The 18702-nt window shown below is 41.1% G+C and overlaps 1 protein-coding gene across 2 annotated transcripts in view; it reads right to left on the bottom strand.

Annotated features, from left to right (window-relative positions):
* Positions 1–866: 866 nt before the first annotated feature.
* The window catches only part of mpped1 (metallophosphoesterase domain containing 1), a 70269-nt gene continuing 52433 nt past the window's right edge, over positions 867–18702 (bottom strand). For both annotated transcript variants that reach the window (XM_035620051.2, XM_047336527.1), the window contains 3 exons: positions 8652–8767; positions 5834–5947; positions 867–4206 (listed from right to left, as the gene is read on the bottom strand). In XM_035620051.2, coding sequence (XP_035475944.1) covers positions 4088–4206; positions 5834–5947; positions 8652–8767 — 349 coding nt within the window. In that variant the 3' untranslated portion in view covers positions 867–4087. The remainder of the gene's footprint in view (positions 4207–5833; positions 5948–8651; positions 8768–18702) is intronic.

Genomic DNA, 18702 nt, shown 5'->3' with positions numbered 1-18702 from the left:
GGACGCTTTGACATGCGGACAACACTACGACTAACTGGGGTTACTATGTGGGCCCACAGCTGATTTTCACCCTCACCTGACTGGTTTGTTAATCCGATCCAGGAAGACTTTCAAATTTGATCTGACACTGATTCGACAAATAGGTCCATCAAGGGAGATAACTGAAACTAATGGAAAATAAATGATCAGTGTGTTGACTGACTGGCTGAGGCTGGTTTGTGTTCCATACAAATCACATGACACATATTTTTAATGATGCAGGTGAGGAGAGGTGTTGGGCGGTGTCCTTTGTTCAGATTTGAATTGTGAAAGGAAATATATGACAAGGAGATAGAGAGAACATCTGTCTTTCATTCTTAGGACACTACTGCAGCAAGATATTCTGTAGCCCCTGGAGAGGAGGGAGAAATGTAGAGAGCTGGGAATCATTATCTGAGGATGCTAAGTGAAGGGAGAACAGATGGAAATGTAAAAGGGAGGTTGGGAACTGAAAAAAGAGAGAAGGAGGGAGCTGGAAGAAGATGAGAGCATATAAATGCTACTTGTATTAATGGCAAAGTAAAACGCAGACCGTGAATAAATTACTCGGTCTCCCCCAGGATTACTAATGTAATTATTTGAACGAGGGTTCTCATTAGAATGTGCAGAGGTGTGGAAGACAGAGACGGAGCGCTGCGGGTTTAGCTGCTGGAAATTAACTCGCTGCTCTGGGCTCTTTACTTGATACAAGACACAGATACCTTTGATCGAAACAAAAGGGAAGAACTCGGAGGAGAAAAGTTTCCTTACCACTTCTTTCTTCTTTTTTTTTAATAGAACAAGACAAATGGGAGTTATAGTGAGGATGGAAATAAGGAAACATGATCCATGGGTCACAGATAAGGTTTTATTCAATCATTGAATAATCTGTCAGAACCAGCAGAATCATTATGGTTTTAAGAAAGAAAGGAACTTTACATTTTAGAGTTGTCTCCAGGAGCAACACAGTAGAATTGTGCAGATGTTGGGTCTTCATTTTTTCATTTCCCAATTTTACACTTCAAAAACAACGATGGCAAAGATAATACCATATGGACCCTTTCATTCCAAAATGCTATACTTTCAATTAAAAAAAGATCTGACATTCATAACTATCCAGTATTATTGAAATATATATTTAAAAAAACAGTAAGTAAAAATGTCACCAAGGACACAAGTTACTTACAGTCCTTTAAAACGTACCACCACAATATGCTTTCAAGTTCTGGCTGTCAATCATTCTGCCAGTGTGGGCATCTCGTTTTTCAAAAGGTGGGTACATCATTCTGGAAGGAAATTCTTCATATGCAGATTGTCTGAGTAGCAGAAGTCATTAACTCTTTTAAACATGCCTCACAAAATGAATCAAGAAATTGTACAACTTTTTTTTTTTTCAGCAGGAAACACATAACACAGCTTCTGAAGCAGAAGAGCATCAAAGTGAGAGACGGCAAATGGGGATTGGAAGTGGAGAGTCAGACCAAACAGCTTCTCATGAAACTTTATTGGTTCCCTAAATTCCCGTCTCTGAACTTTTGGAATTTTTGTTATAAACACTAATTAAATTTGTGTTTAAAATGTTGCGGTTCCATGAACACTCACTGTCTTTCTACACTGTTAGGAGGGAAACACTCTCACAGACTAACACAGCCTGTATATTGTGCTTGTAAGGACATTCCACTGGCCTAATGAAACTATGACTTTTAACACTGATCGAACATCTCCCGGCCTCAGCCTAAACTTGGTTCTTTGAAGAGCAGCAAGCATCAATAAAGATCAATTGCTTCTTCTTTCAAATCTTTGAAATAATAAGAATGTAAACTTATTTAAAGTATCTATTATGAAAGTATTATGAAATATCTGCAGGAAATGTTGAATTTCAATGATGTTTACTTCAGACAAAGTAGCCAAACTGCAACATTACTGAAACAAAACAAATCACTTTTTTGAGTATGTTTGAAAATCTGAAATTTCATCATAAGTATTATTTTCTAACACAGACTTGTTTCACTTTGCTCCATTAAAATTTTTAATTGTTACAGATTAAAAACAAAACAATAAAGTTATGATTAACTGTGTGACAGGACGGTTTGTTTTCCAGCTTCCCCCAGTCCGCATGACAGCATGTTCTTGGGCAAGTGACTTCACACTAAGTTGACTCTGAGTGCTCTTCTGGCAGTGTAGGAATGTGTAATTGTTGTGATAATGTGATTATTCGATGATAAACATATTTGCTGAATGATTTTACTGGTCACGACTCAGCTCTTGATCTGATGAGTGAACAAAGTTAAACAGAAGCCTGTGGGTGATGACTTCCTCAGATCTGTTTTTTTTTTTACATTGGTGAAAATGGTTTGATACTATAAGTTGAATTTAAGTTTAAGATGAATGAATGAATGCTGATGTGCTGAAGATGTGAGTGGGAAGCAAAGTGAGGGAGTAAACAGCAGCTCCAGGGAACCGTCAGACATAATGCTGAGAGCAGTGTGATCAAAGTGTGATGTGCTCTGCATGTTCAGACTCTTACAGGGAAAAGCCTAATTCAGAAAACCCACAGACAAACTGCTTATGGGCATGAAAGAGTTAATAATCACCAAATGGGCAGAGAGAAGAAAATACCATAATGATCTTTACGTTACTAAGAAATAGACCAAATGAAATGTAACAACCACACATCTCTGGACACAAATACTTAACAATTTTTTTTTAAGCGTAGCAACAACGTGGAAATATTCCAGAAAACCTTTTTTTTCTATATTGACAGAGAACATTTACAAAGACCAGATACAGTACATTAAGTTACAGCTTTGTCAGCTCCTCTTGATAAAGGATAAAAAGTTCCACCTCTCCCATGAATAACCAAAAGGTGTTTCCACGAATCAGTCGCCACTGTTCAGATGCAGTTAACATGTTACCTGCTGTTCTCTCGAAGTCCAAAAAACTCGACCTCCCGGTGGTACTGTACCTAAAAAGCTGAGCGAGTTGTTCACAGCATGAAGGAGGGAGAGGAAGGTAAAACAAGGGCGCACGAATAGGAGTGGAAAGAAAAGAAAAGAATGAACGTGCTGCAAGTGGTTTCCTCTGATTCCTCTCCTGTCCGTTAAGAGGCTTCGGGAGGGGCTGTCATCAGGGTTGCCAGGTATGTGTGACAAAATCCCACATCACAATGGCCAGAGTTGGCCACCAGGTGACGAGACAGACACTGGTGACACACCACACAAGACTGATGAACTGGTGAAGCAGTGTGTGTGTGTGGTTGTGTGTGTGTGTGTGTGTGTGTGTGTGTGTTCTTCCCTGCAGTCAATTTGGTAGTACTTGGGCATGAATAAATTATTTCATTTAAATTAGGATTTTATTTATAGATAAGTGTAGTTCACGTGCAAAACAGTTCAACCAAATCAGTGGACAAAAAAGTCAACCCGCAGCAGCACTTCAAAAAAAGCCCAATCATGTAGGACCTGGCAACCCGGTTGTAATGAGGCCCAGGGGAGGGGTGTCTGACACTGCCCGTGGCAGAAACCTTTTGCTTTGCTCACACACTTGTTTTGATCTCACAACACTCACTCCAGCAATGTGGGAGAGAGGGAAATGATGGGCAATTAATGTTTTCAAGTAGGAAGGGAGAGAAGGTGAAAAATATTACTATCCCCTTGGCAAATGGCTGAGTCCATGCTAGACGTAAAGTCACCTGTAGATGATGCGAGGCCAGATGTTTCCAGTTGATTTGGAGTGACATCAGGGTTTTGTCTCTCTGAGAGCCACATGAGATTGTCAGTGCAGTAAAGAGAACACAGAGAAATGTCCAATTTGTCTGCATGTAAAAGCAGCTCTCTGCTCATTGATCTGCTTTAAGAAATAATTGCACACAAAATAACATTAATATCATGAGTGAGCCTCTGCTCCTCACTTAGTTCTGTCCCTTAAATGGACTCCCGTTTCCATTTGTGTCACGTTAAAAACACACCTGCTTAATACGTACAGAAGTCAGTTCTGCCTGCTGACCTCACCTATGTCTACCATCTCCTTTCTCCTGATTGGTGGTGAGGGTTTGCGGAGGAGCTTTCTCTAGTCATGTGGTCCTGGGGTTGGGCAGGTCAAAGACGATGGGTGGGTTCATGGGCAGGAAGTTGACGGTGCAGGCCGAGGCATTGATGAACGACGTGGTGCCATCGGTCATCATGCCGTAACCTGGAGAGGCAGAAAGAAAGCGCGCCTTAACTTCAGTCGGAGACTGTAAATAAAGATGGACGACATGACAGCTCACAAAAGTGAAGCCAAATCATTTTGATCCCCCCGTGGTGGTTGGCTGCAAAACAGGTCATAAACCCTGACTCCATGTTAGCAGATGGGGCGTGGACCAAACTAAATCAGCCAATCAAAGTTGGTTTCTGTCATTTAAGGTTGTTCCTGTCACTCTAATGTATGTTCAAGTGTTTTATTTTTCCATCATGTTTGTTTAATTTAGTTATTTAATGGTATAAAAATAGGGTGAAACATCTTGATTGACAGCTGAGACTGACTTGTGATTGGTTGAGCTTGTGTATCATGTATTAATGACTCAAATATTTCGAGAGAAAAAAAAGCTAACTTGAAATCAAAGAAGGAAGTATTCCAGACAGTTTGTTTGTCAACATGTAATACATGAGTACTCATGTAATAATTAAATAACAACTACTGAGTACTCATGAAATAATGTAATAATAACTACTGGGTACTCATGTAATAATGTAATAATAACTACTGAGTCCCATGTAATAATGTAATAATAACTACTGAATACTCATGTAATAATAACTAATGACTACTCATGTAATAATAACTACTGAGCAATAATGTCATAGCTACTGAGTGCTCATGTTATAATGTTATAATAATGACTAAATGATAATGAGTTGTCATGTAATGATGCAATGATGACTACAAAGTGCTCTGGTAATAACCTAGTTATAACTACCCACTGTGTTTTCATGTAATAATGCAATAATAACTACGGAGTGATCAAGTAATAAAGTAATAACCAATGAGTGTCCATGTAACAATGTAATAATGTAATAATAACTACTGAGTGATCATGTAATGATGTAATAACTACAGGGTGATTGTGTAATAATGTAATAATAACTATTGAGTGATCATGTAATGATGTAATAATAACTACCGGGCGATCGTGTAACGAATGTAATAATAACTACTGAGTGATCATGTAATAATGTAATAATAAGCAGTGAGTACTCATGGGTCACACAATCAACATGTTGCCTCACAGCCGATGTGATCCCTTCAAGATGGTCTGTAGTTTCAGTGGAGGTGTAACACAAACTTTTGAAAGTAAATGGAAAACTATTGTAAAGAAGAACTAAAATAAATAAATAAATGATACAGCCAAGACCAGCAACTGGCAAGAAAAACAACAGCAAATCACAGCAGGAAAAAATATATGATTTCAAAATCAGAATCGAGTATTATATTGTAGCTCTAAAGTCTTCATGTATTTGTATGCTTGCATACTGAGAGTATACAGTATAACAATTCAATAAACAATCATGTATTTTCACAGATTGTCAAGTTTTCCATTTCCCGTTAAAAAAGCCATTGTTATAAATGAATGGATAGATTTATTATGAGTCATAAAGGAGATAAGTTAGTGAAAAGAAAATATTTGGTGAAAAAAGAAAACACTTCTCAACTTCTCTATGAATTGAAATTGATTTTTTCCAAGTGGATTTGTTGTCAAAATGCTTTTTACCTACTGTGTGAAGATGTATGTGTTCAAAAGCTCTGTTGTTATATCAATGCTGTGTGTTGATGCACAAACCTTCATGAATGTGTCCAAACACATGTAGTTTGGGCTTAACTCTCCTCTGGACTGTGTTGAGGAGCTCCATGCACCCGACACGCTGCATCTTCTTTGGGACCCAGTCCAAGAAACCTGCACACAGTGGCGTGCAAATCAAACACACCTCACACCAAACAGAGCCTGTAGTGGCCTGCAATGATACAGTGAGGTGGAGAAACAGAGAATATTTGTCTTTGTTATGTTTTCCCACTATTACAACTAACCGTTGATCTTGTTGCCAGTTATACATGTTGTTGTTGTTTTATATATTATGAAGTTTCTTTCAGTCACATTTAGTGTTTTGTGTAGAAACAGACACCATGAACAACAAATAAGCCCAAAAAACTCTTAACAATAATGATTCTGTTTGGACCATTTCAGTGCTGCCTTTAATGTGGAACTGTTGTGATGTTCCACGGCTGAAAGTTTCTTGGGAAGGTAATGAATTGAATGTCCTTTCCAAAAGTGATACATCACCATCTAGAAGGAAGCTGTTCACTCCACACCGCTTGTCTAATGGCAAACTGCACACCCAGCACAAAACAAAAGTGAGTCTTCGAAGGCAGCCAAAGAAAATAAAGATCAATCACCGGCACACACAGATGCACACTTCACAGTGTGTGTGTGACAGGGATGAAGCACAGAGTGTGTATGATTTAGTGGCTGCTCTGTGAGGAGGGGAGCTGCTAATGCTGAGTCAATAAAAGCATCAAGTCATCATGTCTCCATCTTCCTGCCTTCTGTTGCTCAGTCCAGACAGGAACGAGAAAGTAAACCAAAAGGAGGACAACTTAACAAAAGTAACAAATAATCAAAAAGGGAAACAAAGTGAAATTAAAGCTGCGGGCAGCGATGATCAGGCCGTCGGGCATGAGTCATGTCCTGACAAATCTTCACATGCGCACGGCCACATGAAGATATAAAGTACTGAGTCTTATGGTCGGCTTGTCTCCAGCAGGTCTTCAGTCGGGCAAAAAGGAAAGACAGAAAGAAAGACAGAAAGAAAGAAAGAAAGAAAGAAAGAGAAGTGCCTCTCTGGGGATGCCTTTCAGATTCTTCATACATTTATATTTTTTATTACCTGAGTGCCAAAAATCGTCGAGGCAGAGTTAATGGAGCATCTCATACATACCACAGACATAAAAACTTCTCAGCTGGCAGTGAATCAGTCATGCTGGTAAAATGATAGTCTGTCTTCTTTGTCCTCTGAATGTATCTACCTGTATTAGCATCACTTTAACTACATTAAGCCTTAAAGCTCCAGGTTTGTTCTTTACACGTCTTGGGAGACGGTGGAAGTGAAATGAGAAGTTACGAGGGCTTTTTGTGTCTCTGGGTATTTTTCTCTAAAGTGCCGCTTGTTTCAAAGCAGCTGCTTCTTTGGGCACGGAGCCTGTTTCCCTCTGTTGTCTCACTCTCCTCCCGTCTCCCTCTCTGCTGTTAATTTCTTCCTCACAGCCAGATAAAAAATATATTTTTCCTCTCCAGCCACCGATCTGCTGCGTTATCGCGCCTCATAAAAGTCACGCTTTTGGTGCAGTGCAAAGCATCTTGATCACACTCCTGTTTCCTTCACCTTGTTGTCCAACGTTCACTTCTCCTTCTTTTCTCAAAATAGTTTGGAAATGAATATCTTTTCCATGCTGCCGGCGCTTTAGAGAAACCACCTTATTGTCCTTTAGTGTGTGTGTGTGTGTGTGTGTGGGGGTGTGTGTCATGCATTAGTAGCCTTCTGTAGCTGCTCCATATGCCAGTGGCTTACGAGCAGATAGCTAGAGACACTTGGCTAAGCTGAATGAAAAATAAATGGCCGTGTTCGCAGTCGAGATGCAGACACAGAAATCAATCACACACACACACACACACACACACACACACACACACACACACACACACACACACACACACACACACACACACACACACATCTGCACACCGGAGCTGTAATAGGAGATGAGGCGTGAAAGTGTGTGGAGGGTGCGAGTCAGTGAGTTAAAGCAATGTCTCTGTGTGTGTGTGTGTGTGTGTGTGTGTGTGTGTGTGTGTGTGTGTGTGTCTCTGATTGCTTGTAATAAGTATTTGAGACAGAAAAATGTGTACAGGAATTCAATCAGCTTGTGTGCCAGCATGTGTGTTTGTTCACTTTGGTGACATTAGTGTGTGACGAGAGTGTGTGTGTGTGTAAAGATGAAAACACATGCAGAAGCTGAAAGGTGGTCACTAAACTTAACCCTCAATTGTCTCTGGTCGACTCCAAATAAATGTAGCTTCAGCCAATGAACAGGATCTCGTCAGAGATTAGATTTAATGCAAATATGTTTCCCTTGCTAAGAGACGGTATGTATATTTATGTATAGTAAATGTTTTGAGCCAGCTATTTACACTTATTGAAACTTAATTATCCTGTGAACAAATTAATAAAGCTATTGAAGCCTATTGCAACATTTATGATTCATTTCTAGGACATCTACTGTAAGGTAGCAATAAATACAGAAGTACATGTAAATACAAAGACATTATAGTTCAGAAGCAGTGATCCGTATTGTGATGTTGCCTGTTAGAGTTTTATGTCAGTGTTTTCTGGTTGGGAGACAAATGTTGTCAGTGTTCTGGGACCAGAGTTGATCGTCAGACGTGGATTAGTGTGTTTTGGATGTGCGATTAATGGTTGTTCTGAGCTGTGCGTTGGTTAAGGATGTGTGGGTATACTGTGTATACATTAGCATCTTTAGATTTATGTAGGAGAGAGAGAGACAGAGTGTGTGTGTGTGTGTGTGTGTTTGTGTATGTGTCTCACCCAGTGGGGGGCAGTGTGTGACCAGGATGTCGGTGTTGTCGGGGATCTGGTTCCACTTGTCCAGCAGAGCCTGACCCCGTGGTAGGTTGAAACCCCAGCCATAATACCAGGGCTGCCTGCACACAGACAGACAGAGAGACAGACAGACAGACACACACACACACACACACACACACACACACACACACACACAAACACACACACGCACACAAAGCAATACAGATCCCTGGTTAATTTACTCACTGTAAGAGGAAGAGAAAACATCCTGGCAGAGCTGTGTTCAGATTTCATGCTTCTCACTCTCCTGTTCTAACCTTTAAACGACCTTCAACTTCAATACAAACAAAACTGCTCATTGAAATGAGACTGGATCTGATCTGTAACAAGTTCCCGCCGAGAAAACTAAAGATAGCACACAACACCACAGCGCAGCGTTATGTCCAAGACAGCAATGCCCTGCACGTGAATTACTTCATGTAATGATAGAATTTAAAAAGAGAAAATTAAAACAATAAAAATTGACCCTTTACAGTATTGTAGAGAGATAGAGTAATTCATATTGAACTATACATAGAAAAGACGTTCCATCAAACCAATTAAATGAACCACTCAATGAGCAAATAAAGATGACAAGATGATTTATCATGTAAACATTTTTCATGTAACATCTGTACTTAGAACATTAGTTTATTTCCTGTTAAAAGTGGATGTTGGTCAAAGACGATTGTGGAAAAGGTTTGGCATGTAGCCCTCCAGCCGCGGACAGAACGACTTGGACACTTGATGACTGTCCAGTGACAGAAAATAAACTCTTCCTCTGTTTGGCACCAAGAGGCAAATGTCTGGTCTCTCACCTCCTGTTGTTACTGCCTGAAGTCGTACATGGTGAAATAAGTGCAGAGCAAAGATCATAAATCCAGTGTGACCTCTCACTCCTGTTTTCTTTGCCTCACACCAACAGTTGTCAGATTTCTTCATTGTCGTGTCAAACATGCACAGCTCCCCAGGAGACATATGTAGTTATTGAGTGTGTGTGTGTGTGTGTGGGGGGGGGGGACTTAATATCTTCTTGATAACAGTCAGCCTTGGAACGCTTCACGATATGAAGACGAGGGAAGGCGAAGAAGAAGGGAGAAATGAGAGAGGAAGAAGGGCTGTGACGGCTGGGGCTCATGTCCCTTTACTTTGATAGCGGACGTCGCCTCGGCCGTGAGTTGAGTGACGGAGAAGAAATTAACATGTCACTTACAATCTGTACTCCGATCCATCTTCCTCTCCAACTGTGTGTGTGTGTGTGTGTGTGTGTGTGTGTGTGTGTGTGTGTGTGTGAGTGTGAGTGTGAGCGTGCGTGTTTGCAAAAGCAGTCGACGACGCCCGGCACTGTGCAGCCAGCTTCTTTAAATTGCTGAGTGCAGTCACTTGAAACGCTAACTTTATCGCAGTGGCCGCTGCCTCGATGCGTCTGTGCTCAGTGAAACATCAGATGAGGATTTTCAAGAATAATTTCCGGAGTGTTTGTGTGTGTGTGTGTGTGTGTGTGTGTGTGTGTGTGTGTGTGTGTGTGTGACATGCTTGGGGACTTACGAGACAGATGGGGAGACTGAGAGACAGGCCTGAAGATAGGAAGAAATACCGGTCACACTCTCTCTACCTGTCTTTCTCTCTTTCTCTTAAATTAAGAAAGCTCAAAATGTCAATCCAGAGGTCACCACTGCAGGTATGGACGGTCAGGAGCATGTCGCAGTGCACCATGGGAAATTACTCCTCGTTTCAGCTGGAATGCACGCCATTAGAATCCCATCCCTTTCCGAGCATCAGAGACTAAACATTTCTGACGAATGATCCTGTGCTGCTCAGGAACACAATTTCAATAATTCACACAGCAAATATTAAAACATTTAGACTGGCCCTTAGCATATTAATAGGGCCTGTGGAATATAATATGAATGCCCATCTTAACATAGACATCTCAATTAAAATTAAATGAGCTCGTCGGTGCGATGGATGCTGGTGAATGTCTCGACGTGAATGGATGGATGAGGGGGAAGCAAAGCAGAAACAGTGATAATGAGCGAGTCGCTGGTGTTTCCTCTCAGAGCCAAGAGAAGGTTCATGAGAGGGAGGGATGACTAATTCAAGTCAACTTAAAACACTGCATTTCATTAACTACAAATAATTTACACTCTAAATCATTTTTTACTCTGGACTGATTATTTCTCTTCCGAACAGTCAAAGGTGTCGGTTCACACTAAGGTCACGATGAAAACAACATTGAATCTTGCTTGAGATAAGTGTGAGGTCATTTGATTTGATGCATGTAAAACAACAAATTCACCTTTGCTTTTAACCATATTCAGGACGTGCTGTCTGTTGGAACAGAAACTGACTGACACTATGGAGTACTCTGATTTGTTCCGACCCACTGTGTTCCCATTGAGTCCCCCCAGTTTAGTAGAAACCCAGTTTCCATTTGCTTGGACATTTTATTTTTTAAATGTCTTATCAAACATTTGTTTTATAAGCAGGGACTATTCTGACATTCTAAACCACAGTACGGTATTTCATTTAATGATGCTCCAGCAGCTTGTGATTGATTCATTCCGTCTTCTGAGAAGACGGAATGAATCAATCATGATGATGATGCGGATGTAGTTCTTTCTCGAATATGTACGCATGGTAACTGGAATCAGAAAAATATATATACAAAGTGAGAAAAATAAGGTATAGCTGTATTCTCACTGTGCTGGATTAGTTAGAAGTTTACTCCTCCAAAAGTTGATTTTCATAATGTGCTTTAATAAAAGTAGCTTGTCATACAAGTATCCCTAAAACACTGATGATCCAGTCTATCAGTTTTGATGTCTGAGGATTACAGTATCATGCATAAAGTATCCTGGCTTGTTTTAATTTAGTGTCAATCATTCTGTAAGCAGAGGTGTCACTCTCTTTCATGCAGTTTATATCTCACTTCATCTCATCACAGTCACTGAAAAGAGATTATGTCTGGCATCGAGGTGACCGCGGCATCTCTGGGTGAGAGAACAGCTCCTGTGCAAAACCACGACCAATGATAATGCGTCCCTGCTCCAGAGTGATGGTGTTTTTTTACCAGGTTAGGGATTACAATTGTACGAGTGACTTGCGTTAACTTAGAGGGATGGAATCAGGCAAGTGTGGAGCATATTAGAGATTCTGTTAATGTGGCGCGTTTGTATTTATTAACAGATGTTTGTGTTAGAGCTTTTCAATCCCCAGGCAGCACACGGGCAGGAACAACAACTGCGTCTTTCAGTCTCCTGAGGACCAGAGGAAAAGTCGCACTTTGTTAACACAAACAAGGAGACTATCTTTTCTTAATGTTTGAGCTTGCAGGTATCACTGTGTGTGTGTGTGTGTTTGTGTGTCCCACTGATCATTGAAGTAAGTATATGAATGTTTTAATGGATCTTGTGCCCATTCCTGCCTCCCTCCTTCTCCGTTCCCTCGCTCTCTCTCCTCTCCTGTGGCTCAGGAGGCATCCGCGCTGAGTGAGTGTGACTGTGTGAATGCGACTTGTGTTTTGAAAAGCTCAGAGTGGTCAGTATGACTAGAACGGTGTATGTAAAATGCGGTCCATTTGTTGGATTCACCTGTCCTCCTCCTCCACTTTCCCTTTCCTCTTCGCGCACACTTCTCCATTTCTCCCTCCCTCGCTCCCTGCCCCTCACTCTCCTCGGCGAGCCGGCCTCAGTCTATGAAAGAGAATGTTTTTTAAAACCACATGGACACTGAGGTCCAGCAGGGACGAGAGCGAGAGGCAGTGTTTGGTGACAGGTCCGGAGGAAGTAGCGCTGTGTCACATTTTTTTAATACCAACCATAATGTATCTGTTGACCGAGTATTACAGTAAGGCCACTTGTTGGCAGTTTGACTGTACACAGGCTCAAGTGATGGCACATATTTGCCTGTTGACACAGCAGACACACATAGATACGTTTTTTCCATGTGGAATCATTACCAGTCTCAGTATTCCTTTCTTTCAGCTCTGTTTATGGTTTCTACTAAAAGTCGGTCTGCAGAGTTAAGAACCTTATCACAGACATATGTAAGGGCATTGGCCATTGGATCAAACCGGCAGACTGGAATAAATCATATTTTAGTAAAAATATTTAATTATATTACTGTAATTATTATTATTATTATCATCATTATTATCTTTATTTGTATTAACACCATGTCTCACATTATAATATTACACTTACTGAAGGACTTCTGCTGAACTATATTTTTGATATTTTTACCATCTCATTAAAATATGTTAAACTGCTGTCACGCCTGAAATTTATCCACTGAGGATGTTATTTTATTTTGTTTCAAGTATACGCTAACAAAATACACCTTTTGAAGTTGGTATTAAAACTGACCAATGGTATCTACGTGTTTGTCTTTCAGTCTTGCAGGCTCCAGGGGGAAACTGTTGCAAACTGTTGCAGTGAGAAGTTCAAGCTGCAGGCTGCAAAACCATGAACACACGACCTGGTGTGTATATATGTTTGTGAGGGGACTTTAAAGCTTTACATCTTCATACATTTGGACAACGAAATTAAAGATGATGACTATAACTGGGTACATCTTAATGTTGAACATGCTACTCATTACATGCACTAGCGCAGTGTAAACACTCGTCCGTGGTCACCTCTGGATTTCGTCAACTACTCACAACTTAACGACCTCGGGAGGCCGGTCGGGGGAGTGAAGCGCGGCAAAGGGCACACACGCGTTTATGAAAGGGTGCTCCTCCTTTGTTCGGCATCCAGCACGTGAGCATTTGCACATGTCTGCAAATTTCTCGGAATTTCCAAGCTTCTTCTGCTTTAAACCCTTTTACAACCCCTTCATTAGGAAACCTCAAGGATGAAAAGTTTCAGTCAAACTGCGGAGCAGAGCCTGCTGTCGCTCTGCTGTCGCTCTGCTGTCGCTCTGCTGTTCCTCCTGAAGAAACACGGCCAGATGTTCCCTCCTACAGCTCCGCCTGAGGCCGCTGATCCCCCACTGCTTATCTGTGCTCGGCCGGCCTATCAGTGGAACATGGTATGTGTGTCCACTCTGCACAGGGATAACAGTGGATGATTCTCACTCAATGGCTCATTCACAGCATGTGTGGCTATCAGTTTACTCGGACGTCCAATCGTCTTCCTGCAGGTGCAGAGAGTGGCCATCACAACCAGGGGCCTGTACTACAACGCAAGTTTAACAAACCCAGGAAATGTTTTCACTATATTTCACTATTTGACTAACAACCAAACATTGACCATCCTGATAACCTGAACTACAAAGCTGATATCAACTGTTTCAGTCAACCTGGGGTTTCCTCCGGCTACGAGCGTGCACATGGGGAAGAGGTGGAGCCGTTAATTACAACCGACATCGCCAGAACCATGATTAAAGTTTTTAATATGATACGAAAAGAAAGGCTTACACGTGCAGGTCAATTCAGTTCAAGCGAAATGTAAAAGTGACATTTACAAAACTAAATTGAAAAATAATATGATCAAACAACGAAGACAGAAAAAGAACCACTCCATAAGTGTTTTTATGTTTTATATTTAAAGTCAGCCCAAAAATATCATGAACAGGAATTGATCAAGTTTGCTATTAAATGAATATTTGAGTCTTTTGTCTGACGATGATCACTGACTGAGCATGTGTTTCCAGTGTGTTGTTCTACTGAACATGTGAAAACACAAGTATAAAACCTTTAGTATGTCAAGCTCACCAGACTTCAGAGGTGACAGGTAAACGAGCTGTGGGATTGTATAATATGGACATTATTCCTCAGGATAATCAACAAATGGACAAATGACTTGACTCAGGATGTTTTGGGCAATCTGCTCTAGATGAGAAGAGGTGTTTGTCCGAGTGAATACTGATCAATTATACATTGCAGTCTTCTGTGACCAGCCTGGCACATCGAACAACTTCCAGTCCCACTGAGTAATTACAGCTACAAGGCTACTGTATTGATCCAAACACTAAGAAGTTATCAAGTCCCACCACTACAACTTCCAGTTAGAGAATAGAATTCAAACCTTCTGCCTCCAAACTCAGTGACAGCTTCCACTTTTTAGTAGTTACATTGTAAACTGGCAGCTGCAGCTCTTAACCACAGCTACTCGACATTGAATTGAACAACAGAAAACACTTTGACTAGCAACAACAGAGAGGAGCAAAAGTGCCAGAGCAAAGAAAAGATTCCTCTGACTTGATGGCGACAGAAAAAAAAGTATTCAAAGTCGAAGAATCAACGACACAAAACAAAATTAAAAAGTTGTTCTCATCGGCTTGAGATTCAGAACAAAAGCTATTTCTACAGAAGCGTGAAAGTAATCACTTTGAAAAGCAGAGGCTCCATGGCCTTGCCCTGCGCCAAATGACCCGAACCACTGCTATGCATTCTTTTTCCATTCCCTGTCCATATGACTTTGATGTATAATCGCGATCAGCAACCAAATGTGGGGCCCGTCGCTGTTGGCCGATCCACGCGGCAGGAACACACAGGCGAAGGAGGAAAGAGAATACAGGACACGATACACAAACTTTACACTTGATACATCAAAAAAGACAACATGGAGAGGGTGAGTTGCATAGTTATGAGTAAAGTGAAGTGTTTGACTCAAGGATGAAAAATGGAGGAACAGGAATGCGAAAGAGGAGAGGATGGAGTGAGGAGAGAGGGAGGAAGACTGTGCTGTGAGGCAGAGTTTATCTGACTCTGATAATGAGGAGGATTAGAGATGTGACAGGGACTACCCTCGAGCACCCTCCTCACTGTCAGTGTGTGTGTGTGTGTGTGTGTGTGTGTGTGTGTGTGTATTTTGATGTCCTAACACCACCTCACTCACCCCAACTATTCACTTTACTTTCCTCTGCAGGCATACAGATGATGAAGATCATGTAATATGATTCAAAGTGCAGGAACAGATCCAGTCCAAACCTTATGAACACCTGGGTCTTGGGTTGTTATAATTTTCAAAATCATTCTAATCAGTTATGTTCAAACTATTGTTTATGAAGATGCTCCCTAGTAACAATGTTGAATAGAAGAAAATTATTTTCCTGGACATCAGGATGTCACAGTAAAGGTTTACCGTTGACCTTTTGGAGATAAAATGTCATCACCTCATCAGGTATTTGTGACATTTTGTGTGTGAATCTTTGATATATGGCCAATAATGTGTTGTGTGCAATCATAATGACGTTGATCTGTTACGAGACCTCGGAAAAGTTTCAAACTGGAGGTGAAGAGGAGTTTATGCAGTCTAATATATTATGACCTGCTGGTTGAAGATACTGTAGCCAACAGAGGTCACCTTCCCTGCCACCTTCGCAATCATTGCAAATGTGGATTCAACCTGATCATGAACACTTTTTTGAACCAGCCCGTTACATTCTGCTTAGTTCCCTGTGTCTCCTGCTATGTTTCCCAGCCTATATGTCCTGGTCAGTTTTCAGCTGTTTTTCCTGATTTGGATTTTTGAGTTGGAGTTTTTATTTCTGACTGTAAGCCTGTCTTTTGTCTTATTAAATCCTGTTGCTCTCTAAAATCCTGCCTCGTGTAAGCCACAACACAAATGACTTGTAAAACAAGGACATCATCAGCCTATCAACATTAAAAACATTTAACTTCCAAAGGAAATACAAGCTCTGCTGTCCCTTCTTACAGTCCCTTCTTGCATCACATTTCAGGTCCTTATCAAAGACTGTTCCAAGATATTGGTAGTGTTCTACAAATTTAATGCCAATTCCTTCAATGAAAGTCTGGGTTTGTGGCATTTAATTGGAGAAAGGCCTCATCGTCCACCATGGGCACATGCTCAACTTCATCTTTATGGAGCAGGCAGACAATAACTGTATCCTATGCAAATTTCAGGATCTGCCTATCCCCATGCTGGCTCCTACAGTCATTGGTGTGAAGAATGTACAGCAAGGGGGACAGGACACAACCCTGAGGAGAGCCAGTGGAAGAGGAGCGTTGGTCTGACAGAATGCCCTTGATTAAAATATCTCCTTATTGAGTCTAAGCGACAAAGAATCTATAGAGATTTTGCCATCACATATCATCTGTTAAATCTGTAATAAATAATAAGTCATCATTCACTTGTCTCTTCTGATGGAATTACTTTTTAACCAATATTTTTGAAAGGATCCTCTCAAGGTGTTCCTGAGATGTTGAGCTCACAAGGCCAAAAACAAGTTTTGTGAGGTCACAGTGACTTTTTAACATGAAAATCTTATCAGTTCATCTTTGAGTCCCAGTCAGCCTTTGTACCAGGACAGACAGACAGATGAAGGGGACAGACAACCCCAAAACATAATACCTTTGAATACTAAGTAAAGGTCAACAGTGCTTTTTCACATTTTGAGTTGGAGAAAATTTGATGTAACCAACCATAATAAACTGCATTTGCAATAATGACTTGAACTAAGCCCCCGTTGATGTTTTTGGTTCCATCTGTGCTTTTCCTGCAACAATGCTAGAAAGGCAGTCAAAATTCAGGTTATTCAGAAAGTGAAATGCAAAGCATAAAGGTCGACAGATATTTGACCAGGAGAGGAGTGCGCTGCTGAAAGCTACCTCCAGCTACACCAGGGGAGTGTTTAGCACAGCTCACTCCTGTTGTCTCATTACTCCCCTGGTTAAATGTGGCAGCCTATGTGAACATGGCTGACGCTGCCACGAGAAGAACCCGCCAACAGAGAAGAGGACAAACATACGTGACAGAAGCTCGGTGGTGTCACAAAGTGAGTTTGTTTGTGTTTTGAGTTGAATAAAGAGTGAGTGGCTATTGTCTGGTGTATATTGGGAGACCCATGGTAGCAGCGATGTAGGCCACAATGTTGTCACCTCGATAAAAATGCAATCAGTTTCCGGTCAAACTGGATGTGAGGCCACCTTTAATATTGGTAATAGTCTTACATGAAACCTGTGTGCACAAGTACGGGAAGTAAAGTTCACCAAAATTGAAGAATGTCGTTGTATAAACCATGATGGATCATTAAATGATAACTGATTTAAATTATTACCTTATTACCTTATTACCTCTAACCTTGACTTTCATTTCTCCGAATGACCTTGAGGCTTGTTTCCAAGCTTCTGCTCTTTTGATTTCTCCGGATCCTTCTGGATCTCTCATTGAACTGGGAAAGAAAAGTACTTTTATGCCCAACAGTAACAATGATGCCAAACCGATAGAAAGTTGTATGAAACTCTAGTTAAACTTCCACTGTTTTGGTTTTGAGGTGCACTATTCCTTTAATCTACCCTTCCTGTGGCCTTGGGTTCACCTGTGTGGCATTGGCTGAGTCTTCAGCCCCACAGCGGATTAGAGACATGTTGGCCCTCAGTATGACTTTTGTAACTCACATCAGGTCCAAGGACACACACACACACACACACACACACACACATACAGCTTTACTTTGCAGCATTAAGTACATCTGTGTGTATGTGTGTGTGTGTGTGTGTGTGTGTGTTTGTGTGTGTGTGTGTGTGTGTGCGTGTGCCTGCGTGCAAGAGAGAGAGCGAGAGGTGCTTAATAGTGTAATTGCAGGTGAGCAGTGACTGCAATGGAGGTCTCAGCAGAAAGTGGCGGAAGGATTATAAGATTGCCAAAGCTCTGATTTGCATACTTGATACAGTGTACTGTCCAATAAAACACACACACACTCACACACACACACACAAACACACACACACACACACACACACACACACACACACAGTAGCAGGCTCATTTGGGTTTAGTTTTTTTTGGTGTCCAAGCATTGTGTGAATCCTGGACAAGTACACTGTGGTATCACAGAGCCCATCTGTGTGGCAGAGATTGGGGACGTCTGTCCATTTCACCCCCTCTCTGCATTTATAAAATGCAACACTGCACTGTGTGACTATCAGAAAGAACCTCACACACTGCTTTGTTCGTTCTACTGTGAGAGTGTCTTTAGTTATTTTATTGGTGAAGCAAGACAAACACATATGAGGGATTTAACATGGACGAACGTGAGAAGACAT

This window comes from Scophthalmus maximus, chromosome 12 (genome assembly GCF_022379125.1).
Source record: "Scophthalmus maximus strain ysfricsl-2021 chromosome 12, ASM2237912v1, whole genome shotgun sequence".
Classification (NCBI taxonomy): domain Eukaryota; kingdom Metazoa; phylum Chordata; class Actinopteri; order Pleuronectiformes; family Scophthalmidae; genus Scophthalmus; species Scophthalmus maximus.
This window is presented reverse-complemented; position numbering and strand designations above follow the sequence as displayed.